Source organism: Heloderma suspectum, chromosome 10 (assembly GCF_057233095.1).
Source record: "Heloderma suspectum isolate Gila_16-S chromosome 10, 16-S_ref, whole genome shotgun sequence".
Lineage (NCBI taxonomy): Eukaryota > Metazoa > Chordata > Lepidosauria > Squamata > Helodermatidae > Heloderma > Heloderma suspectum.
The window spans coordinates 13853166-13863661 of record NC_139467.1 but is presented as its reverse complement, the minus strand read 5'-3'; the positions used below and the strand labels follow the sequence as shown (position 1 = coordinate 13863661).

The 10496-nt window shown below is 43.8% G+C and overlaps 1 protein-coding gene across 1 annotated transcript; it reads right to left on the bottom strand.

Moving 5' to 3' along the window:
- Positions 1-253: 253 nt before the first annotated feature.
- On the bottom strand, positions 254-10496 carry LOC146337746 (phospholipase A2 inhibitor and Ly6/PLAUR domain-containing protein-like). Its single transcript, XM_084816308.1, has 5 exons — positions 10448-10496; positions 9108-9224; positions 6337-6486; positions 3197-3337; positions 254-411 (listed from the first exon to the last, which is right to left on the bottom strand). The coding sequence occupies exons 1-5, from the start codon at positions 10494-10496 to the stop codon at positions 254-256; spliced, it is 615 nt and encodes a 204-aa protein (XP_084672434.1).

Genomic DNA, 10496 nt, shown 5'->3' with positions numbered 1-10496 from the left:
CGCCAACATCCACGGATTTAAGAACATGCAGCGAGCCTTAAAGAAGCAAGACTTCTTCACTCTTGACATGATTTTATTCAATATGATTTTTTTACCATGGAGAAAAGTGGTCGAATTATCCCACCTTCAAAATCAATGAGAATTGCCTGCTTTGAACCATGCTTCAAGTGATGCAAAGCTTGAGGGATCCTTCGGCAGATCTTGAGCATTTAGGCAGAATCTCTTTCTCATGGGTGCTTTCATAAGGGGCTAGCTACTTGCCAAATTTGCCGAGTATTTTGGGAGCGGGAGTGCACTGAGGATTCTTCACCGTTTCCATAAACAGCCTGGGCACCCCGAAAATGCGTGACTCATTCATACACGCATGTGTGGTCCCACAGCCACGTTTAGCGTAAGTGTAGATCTTCCCATCTGCAGGAATTGGGGGGAAAAAACACCACTCAGGAGAGCCTGTTGAATTATATCCAAGGAGAAATTCACCCTCTTACTTGTACTATTTCCCAGGGCCCCATCTTTCTCAAAAGTCTTCACTAACTGTCTCTAACTCACTGCTCACTATTCTCACCAGGAGTTAAACGCATTATACTTTTGGACACTCCATCCTTTTCTTTTGGATTTTGTCCACCTGAGGCACAGGGGTAGCCATGAGGTCTACGATCCCTATTAAGCAGAGGTGTAGAGGTAAATTTTGAAGTGCAGCCACACATCCTGAGAGTTCCCACAGCCACATCCCCAAGGAGAGTCCAAGATTGCAGGCAGTTGTGTTGATCCATGTCAACAAACCAGTTCTAGGAATGTTCATCTACTAGGAGCAGGTCTGTTGTAAAGCTAATGAGTCTTAGGGCACAATCCTATGCGTGTTTAGAAGAGAAAAGACCTGCAACTCCCAGCATGCCCCAGCCGGCAATAGGGCATGCTGGGAGTTGTAGGCCTTTTCTCTTCTAAACACGCATAGTATTGTGCCCTTAATTGCCCATTCAAGTCCAAGCCACCACCACCCTTAATATGTTGCATTGCAACAGAGAGCAACATTTTGTTGCTGAGAAAATTCACCCCACCCCCACCAGCTACTATGGGCATTGCAGCTAAGCTCAGAGGGATCAAGGAATGGGGGGGGCGGATGACATCAGAGTCCCTGTTAAGCAAGAAGTGTCTGCCTGCATCCCTGCGAGCCCTGGTTCCACTACACCACTGCTATTAACAACGCTCAAGGATTATATTCAGTTTGCATTTTTAAGGAAATCAACCTGATTCACTCTTCCCAGACTAATGCATGGGTCCAAAGGCAGTTATCCTTCAGATGACACAATTCTCCAAATTTTGTTAGGACCAGTATAATATATATTTTTAAAAAACACTATCAAAGTAAAATTTAAAATCCTAAAACACAGGTAAACTTTGAACATATATCCTAGAAACAGCTTCCCTGTTCCAGATGGCAGAGTAGGTGGCTTTTAAAGACTCCCATGGTAGGAGAAAGAAACACTGGGCTTTATGGCCAGATACAGATGAGTCTCCTCAGATGTTCTCCACTATGGGTGCTGTTAGATTTTGGGAGAAAACCCAAGGTGTGAAGCTGCCTTCCCCAATCCGGTGCCCTCCAGACGTTTTGGGCAACAGCTACCAGGATTCCTGACCATTGGCTTTGCTGGCTGGGGCTGATGGGAGCTGAAGTCCAAAACATCTGGAAGGCACCAGGTTGAGAAAGGCTGGTGTAAAGTATTGACATTTTACAAATGTTATCATACTAGATATCAGGGCTGGCTAATTATGGTCCAGATCCAAATGCCGAACCAATGTTTGGCCACCTAATGTGAAGAGAAAACTCACTGGAAAAGACCCTGATGCTGGGAAAGATTGAAGGCAAAAGGAGAAGGGGACAGCAGAGGATGAGATGACTAGATAGCATCACTGATGCAATGAATATGAACTTGAGCACAATCCGGGAGAGAGCGGAGGACAGGAAGGCCTGGCATGCTATGGTCCATGGGGTCACGAAGCGTTGGACATGACTTAACAACTGAACAACAACAACAATAAAAGGTTTGCCCATTGTTTCATTCATGGGGTGGGGGGAAGTGTATTCAAGTTATAAGCAATTGAGATATTCCATAGTTTCATGTTAGATTTTCTTTGGGGTTTTGATTTTAAATGTACATAGATGTACATAACACTATGCCTGAGAGCATGGAGTCCATAACTGTAAGCATCTTACTGCAAAAATGGGGTCAACTTACAGAGCAATCCTATGGGGAAGGGGAGGAGAGGGCAGAAACAAAGTGGAGGAACCATCTTTTCCAATGCCCTGTCGGTTCACACCAGCAGGGTGGGAGACGGAGTCTCCTAACAAACAAACAAAAACTTTTCCCTCCCATTGAGGGAGGGACACATCCCTTTGGTCAGGGTCAGGCAGACTCAGGCTTGTGTGATCTACTTTCTTTTACTAGAACTCCAAGATCCACTAAACAGAGCCTGGTACAAAAAAAGAAATGTAGAATTGAAGCATTCTGAGCCCAGGAATCTGTTTTTTGAGGACCAGAATGGAATGGAGCGCACTGTCCTTCCACATAAAAATCCATTAGTGGTTACCGCAAGCTTTCTTCCTTTCTGCAGTCTGATCCATTTCTGCAGGGGGAACACTCATTTTTCTGCTATCATTAAACAAGTAAGGCAGCAATCCTATGGCCACTAGTCAGCAACTAGACAGCCATAGGATATGTGGATTTCTGGGAACTGACCTTGGAGCCCATGCTCCAAGGTTGGTTCCTGGAGAACTGACCTCCCCCCGCCCTTCTGCACTGCCTCAGAATGGCCTTATGCGCTGCACTCGGAAGAGGAACCAAGAGCAGCCAAAACGGGGCGTTCCAGGGCAGCAAAGGCAGAAATGCCGGTATGACACATCTTATGTGTCATCCAGCAGCCTCCTCCCACGCTCTGCCTTCCCGCAGCTAGACAGCTGAAATTAGCTGTCTAGCTGCAAATGCAGTGCAGGAGAAGCGTGGAGGGAATGATCCCCCTCCATGCTTCTCCTACCATGCATTGGATAGGCAGTCGCCTCCAATTTCAGAGGCAGCTGCCTATCCCCATAGGATTGCGCCTTTAGAGTCAGAAATCCTTGCTGATCCACTTCAGATCACCCAGAGATCTAGTAGGAGAACCAGATCTACCTGCTGCCCACCCCTGCCTTAGGTTTTACCTTGTTCCACTGACAGATCATAGTAGACGCAATAGTTTTCCCAGCCGTTGCAGTTTATTATCTCAGTGGGTGTGCATCTGGGATCCTTGGAGAAGCATCCAGGACATTTCAGTCCATTTGGTCTGATCCCTAAGCGTGGCACTGGGAAGTTGGGCACAAGCACAGAAAGAGTTAAGAACAGCCCCCACCATCTTCTGCTAGATCAGGTGAGTGATTCGGAAGGGAGGGTCAGGACGTACCTTCCAGTTGTTCCTCTCTTGGCTTATTGCAGAATTTCTCAGCTGGTTCACGGAAGGAGGATTCCCCCCTCCCCCTACAAATTGCTTTGAATTCTACTTTTGTCACACACACAGAACATAGGTGTGCATACAGGGTGTGCTGGGTGTGCCCAGGTGCACCTTAATGTCTACACACACAAAAAGTGGCATCGCATTTTAATTTAATCACATGACATGGACTTTTCATTTTACAGTAGGGATTGTTGTATTATGCAATAAGCACCAAACTGCATAATATAGATGTTGTAGAAATGTATAGGAAGCCCGTGTTCACTCACAGCAGGTGTCCCCACTACTGTGGCACTGCATTACCATTGGTCCTCCCCTCCCCCTCCAACTACTCTTCTAGAAAATTCTTTGACCTATATAAGCAGGCACACACACAAAAATGGTATTTTGTGTCTCGTTTTTTAAGTTTGCATTTTTTAAGTAAACTTTAGTTGTTAATTTTTTTTAAAAAAAAAAGTTTAATTAAATTTTAGTTTCTTTAGTTTTTTTGATGAATAAAAATAATGTCCTTTAGGACTGAGTATTCAATAAATGCTCACCTTTTTCCCTGGCTTCACACCCTAATGAAATGTGCGGTGCATGCCTATGACAGAGGAATTGTAACTCTCACTTTTCCAATGTACCACAACTATCCCCAGGAGTGCATTCACACTACAGTTGTGTGCAAATGGCCTCTCAAAATTCTCTGCCTTTATTTTATTTTATTTTATTACATTTATAGCTTGCCTTTTTTCCTCTTGCAAGGAACCCAAGGCAGCTTACGTTATCCTCCTCCACTCCATTTTATCCTCACAACAACAACCCTGTGAGGTACGTTGGGCTGAGAGTCTGCGACTGGCCCAAAGTCACCCAGTGAGCTTCTGTGGCCAAGCGGGGACTAGAACCCGGATCTCCCAGCTCCCAGTCCAACACTCTCACCACTACACCACACTGGCTCTTTATTATACATAATATTATAATTTATACATTATAAATACATCACACTGCCTTATTTATGGGTAGAGAAATTTAGAAGACAATTTCACAGAATATCTCCAGGAAGAGAATAAATTCTCAACAGTTTCTCCCAGCTAGGGCTCCCCATTGGCAGGGCTTGTAGCACAGCTTCTTTCTTTTTTCCTAAGGGTTTTGGGGGGTTTAGTGCTGCAACAGCATCAGCTGTCTTGGCAGGCTGGCCCCCTGTTTGCCTCTGCACCGCCACAATGCAGGTGGGAGCAGTGCTGTCTCCAGCTCCAGGGATGAGGTGGAGTTAGAGCTCTGCCAAAATCTGTCCTCCAATTTCCTGAAAGTTTTCTCCCCCCATGAAAGAGGTTATTTTTGTGGTGTTTTTGAGCTTACTGGATCAGCTTAGGCTGGTATTAGGGATGTACGAAAGTCACTTACATGTGACGAAATTTGATTCATGGTGGGGGGGAGGCACCCCGTCCCTCCCCCCCGAAATTCTGGCCGGGGGGGGAGGCGCCCCGTCCCTCCCGCCACGAATCCTGTCCTGCCGGGTCTGCAAATGGTGGTGGCCGTAGCCTCCGCCGTTTGCATCCCTGCAGTCAGCTGTGATAGGCTACGTAAATGTTTACGTAGCCTACCACGGCTGAGTGAAGAAAAAAAAAACCGCGTGTACGCAAATGGCAGCACCCATGGGCTGGCATTCAGCCTCCCTGAGATTCGTGGCGAAATTCTCTGACATCCCTAGCTGACATCCCTACCAACCATGGACAGAGAGAGCCGAGCTACAGTTATCCACATTCTGGTGACCTTTCATTTGGATTCCTGCAATGCCTTATAGGTGCGGCTGCCTTGGGAAATGGTCTGGACACTTCAGCTGGTCCAAAATAGCAAGATTATTAACAGTGACTGGCATCTATGGTCATATTAAGACAGCTCTTTAATTTTTTCATGCCAGTTCTGCACTAGATTCCAGTCTGTTTCTGGAAACAAAGTGCTAGCATTAACCTTTAAAACTGTTTGGGGCCAGGTTACCTGAAGGACTGCCTCTTCCCATATTTACCTACCCAGATCCTAAGACCATCTTCTGGGGCTTTTCTTCAAGTACTCCCACAAAAGGAGATCCGGTGTGTGGCTACTAGAGAGAGGACCTTTACCGTGTTGGCCTCCTGGTTATAAAACACCCTCCCCAAAGAAGCTCACCTGGCACCTACATGTAGGGATGTATGAGAATTTTGTTTTTGCTTGCAAGATATGCGAGCATGCCCTGTTTGAACCTCTGAATGAGAGTGCAAGCTTGTGTCCGCCAAAAATATTAGCAAATTGTCGAAGACGTGCTCACATTCATCTCATTCCTGATTCCCAGTTCAATTTCCACAAATTTCCTAAGTTGTACAAATTTCCTCAGTAGACTGCACCAGCCCAGTGTTAATCTACAGAGGAAATATGTGCAGGTAAGGAAATTTGTGCAAATTTTGGGAGATTTGCACAAATCTCTTGTTCTATCACTGCTCAGTTTGTGCAAGTTTCCCATTCTCACAAATTGAGCAGTGATCACAAACCCAAAGAGGAATATGGCATGAAACAAGCAGTGAGATGATGTTCAGAGAATCCTAGTGATACCAGACATCGCGCATTCACCCATCCCTGCCTATAACATAATATTTTGGTGTCAGGCAAAGAAAACCTTTTTTATTCTCCCAGGGTTTTCAATCTCAAATATATTTTAGTACTTTTCAACATTGATAGAACAGCTCTATTCTCTGCTGGTGGTCCCCTCCCCCCCACCGGCTTTATTGCATTGTTAGTTTTATTATCTTTTACATTGACATTTTCCTGTATTTGCACCATGAACTGCACCTGGGAGCAGAAGGTGGAGGAGGGGGCTTAAAAAGGGACCAGGGGTCTTACGTGTCACTGTTCCACTGTTGCAAAGATTCTTGCGGCAGCACTTGGCAGCTCTCCGTTTGCGCATAGAAGGAAAGGTGAAACTCATGGGTGTTGGCAGGCAGTACTTGAGTTTGGTGCAACCTTTGTAGGTGGCCAACTGTTTGTCATTCCCTAGGATTTTCACAAAGGAAAAAAAGCACAAGGACAGCAACATATATTTCTTGTATTTGTTTTTAAACTATACATCCCACTTAAAAAAAAAATTAAAGCAGCTAACCTAATGGTGAATTAATGAATAAATGAAAACACATCAAGGAGAGAATGACCCTCACTTCGGTTGGGGACTGTCCCAGGACCTCTGAGATGGGGATGCATAATTCTCATGGCAAAGGGTTTATAGAGCCTAAGGGGTGGGCAACTTATGGGCCTCCAGATGTTTTGGTCTACAACTCTGTATTGCCCCTGAGGTGGGCTTTGAACTCTTAGGTTAGAGATGCCAAGATAGTGATAAATCAGATCGAGGTTTACTTACAAGGAGATACTTTATTGAGTACAATCAGCACACAGGCGTACCCAATGGTTGGATCGGACAGCTTCTCTGAACCCAGAGCTATGAGGTACAATGGGTTTTATATCATACATGTTAACAGTGAGGAAGCATAAAAGCAGCAAGCGCCCCCTAGCATTCATTCCCAGCATAGCAGCACAGCCACCTGCAGCTTTAAGACAAACAAACTTCACTTCCCAGGCTGGTCTTGCTAAGATCTTCTAGCTTGTTAGTGTGGAATGTATTGGCCTTTAACTCATCTCATTGCTCAGAGGCCTACTAGCAAGGGAATTGCACCGATAATGAACTTAAGCAAGGCATTATGGATCTCTAGCCCCCCCTAACACTACAGGTGAATTGGTTATGCTCCTGGGGCCAATACAAACTCTAATCAGCTTTAACCAGCATAGTCAACTGTGAGGGATCATGTGAGTTGTAGGTCAAAACATCTGGAGGGCTACAAATTGTCCACACCTGAGGGAGTGCATTTGCCCAGAAACCCATGTGTTGGTGTTTTCCGATTTGTAGAAATTGGTGCAGCAGGCTTAGAAATTGGTGCTCAGGCTGTTACTTGTTTGTGGACATGTGTGTAGTTACGCATGGATGCTAGTTCCTCACCCATCCTAAGTCTCCTTGTCACCCATTTCATGGTTGGTTATATTTTTAAAAAATCCATTATTCCTCCAAGAGCTCAGAGCAGTGTATAATGGGGTCAGGCTAGTTGAGAGTGGGGAGGTGGAACTGAGGACAATGTTCTCAGTTGGGCCGACCAGGCCTAGTGTCCTGGGCCTACCAGGCCCACAATATCCTGTCTGTGGCCCTGCACTGGACTTCATTTTACATGGCTAACCTTGTCCCTAGTAGGCAATTCCTTACCCCTGTCCCCATTTTTGAACACTCCCCCCTCTCATGAGATCGACTTGTCTATTGCAAGCTGGTCATTTTTTCACAGAAAATAAAATAGTTTCCTGGAATTATCAAAGTAGGAATTTGGCCAAATTCAGTGTTGTTGTGGTTGTTGTTGTTGTTGTCGTTGTTGGTGTTGTTGTTTTATCACAGAATAAAATTTTATTTTCTGAAAATGGTTACCTTCTTCCTGATTATGTGAATGAACTAATATCAATCCAAGGATTGGAGTTACCAGACACACAAGAAGCTATATTTGAGGTATTAATAAACAGAGCAGTGCAAAATTAGGACAAGAAAACTAGTTAGTGTCCAGTTAACTTTAATTAAAACTTGTTAAACTAATGCATTTTAATTTGACCTTACCAAATTTACATTTCCTGAACCTAGAGAACTGAAACTCACTTATACAGCAATATTTGTACTTTTCAGAATTTTGCAATGCAGCTCACAAATTTAAAAAAAAAAATCGTATATTAAAAGCAAAGTGCACACGAGAAATTGCATATTACAGAAAATGCCCACAAAAATGCTTCATATCAGGGGGAAGATGCTTGCAAAAAAAAAAAAAAAGTGCATATTTGGAATAATGCATACAAAAAAAATTGAGTACAAAAAAAGCAGATATTTTGAAAGAAATGCATATGATAACGCATACAGATTTTCATGTGGCCTTGTTATAAAAATTGCAGTGTGATGAGAAAGCAAGACAGAATGAACGGAACATGGCCGGGGAGGGGGGCGGGGGGGATGAGAAACTGGGCAAAATTGGGCTTGACAGATTCATCCACCTCTAAGTCCATATAACTTTTGCATGTATTAGTTCCTAAGTCTTTTCTGTCCCCTGTCCACATTAATCTGAGCTTGAAAAAAAACTGCATGAACTTCCTATTTAAATACATACGTTAATGCATATTTCTGAACCTATCTTGATGCCAAAGACATGTTTCTAAATGTGTTTTCTCTCAAAGTACACATTTCTAGACTCATTGCATCCTAAAATATGCATTTTATCCTAAAATATGCACTGCATCCAAAAGGTTTATCCTAAAATATGCATTTAATTGGGTTTTTTTAATTCAAAACCTACACTGCAAAATTCTGAGAAGTGCAAAATCCAAAGGATAATGATGTTCCAATTCACACATTAGTCCAGAACGTGTGAATGAGGCCATTCACATTGGAATGTCCATAGACCTAATTCTTTGAGCACCCCTACTTGATGCTCAGCCCTACCCTACACCTTGAACATTCAAACAGACACCCCCATCCCAATTTCAATTCTTGGGGTAAACACTGATATCCAGGGTGAAGCAAGGCAGGTGGCAAAATTACCGACCAATTGTGGTCTCTATGGTCTGGATGAGGCAGGCATTTTCAGATTTTCTGCAGACATGCGGTGTACCAGTGCACGAATTGGTCCCGCTGCTGCAATGCTCACACTGCAAGCAAATTCCTGGAAAAGAGAAAAAGAAGAAGAATGTGAAGAGTTGGGGTCAATTCAAACTGTTATTGTCCATTGATAACACCTCCGTTATTGTTAGTTCATGGGTCTTACATGTCATTCCTTCTCTTTGTTTTTATTTTTCCATTACTTTTTGCCTATTCATTTTTATTTTTGTCCTGGATTCCTTCTCTGTTGGATCACCTAGACCTCTAACTTTGTGGAAGTTCATGAAAAGGATGGCATTTGTAAATTACATGGAAGCAAGAAAAAAAAAAGAGAAACAGACAAATTTGGGTGTCTACTGAGTGAATACATGCAAGTGCAGATACAGTGTTAATTTTAGCAAAAACAAAATGTATGATTCAGTGAAAGCAGTGCTTTGTGGGTCACCCATCCACTGGCATCCTGGCATGCAGGATACCCACAAGCCAGACTTCAGCTGTGCCCACCCACGTGCTGATCATTGGTAGTCTCCATGTGTATGGGCTGGGGGTGGGTGAAGGGGACCAACAACCATTGTGAACAACCTGTCCAACCTCGCCCAACAGTGATAACAAGTGTCTCTCCTATGAGAAACCTGTGTCATTTCTAGGTTTGCTGCAACTGTCTGGGAAGGAGACATCTATTTCACTAGCCATTTTTGTATTTCCTTTAATCATAGCTGTGGGTGGACTTCAGATTAGGTGTTTTTTTAAAAAATCCAGTAACAGTGCACATGAACACTGAGAGTTTTGCATTCTTAAATATGTGCACACACCACTGTTTTTGCTGGAAAACTGGAAAAAAAAGGGCATGGTTGGCTGTGCAAGAAACCCAGAATAAGCAAACAAGGAAGGAAACAAACAAAATGGAAGTTTGTGGGGGAGGGTGGATGAATTTGCATGTTAGTGCAGATTCTAGCCCAGAACATATGGCGATAAATGCTCATCTTTCACACAAAATTGCAGCTGCGTGTCTAGTTTCTCTTCCCCATCCATCATGGTAATATCCATGCCATGATGTTACACTGCTCCATGTATTCCTATACTTACTCTATTGGCAGTGATTGGCCGTGCAGTGGATAAATCATGCACCTTGATGGTGTCAACACAGCATCATGTCCCAAGGTTTTGCAATCAGAGGTATATCCCTGATCAGCCAGAAAAGCTTTAGGTAACAAATGTCCTGTTTTGCAAGCACTGGGTCCCATCTGTAGATATGGTTCTTTTAGAAGTTCAGCACTGTGGACTTACCTGTGGCAAGCAGGATGGAGAAGACGTAGGAGATCAGTGATGCCTGCAT

Bases quoted from the DNA above. Each gene is read 5' to 3' on its own strand.
- LOC146337746 (XM_084816308.1), bottom strand. From the start codon at position 10,496: ATGCAGGCATCACTGATCTCCTACGTCTTCTCCATCCTGCTTGCCACA. The intron at 3,338-6,336 runs GTAAGACCCCTG...CCAACTTCCCAG, and splicing joins CAACAGTGGAACAGTGACAC to TGCCACGCTTAGGGATCAGA. The intron at 412-3,196 runs GTAAAACCTAAG...CAATTCCTGCAG, and splicing joins TGATCTGTCAGTGGAACAAG to ATGGGAAGATCTACACTTAC.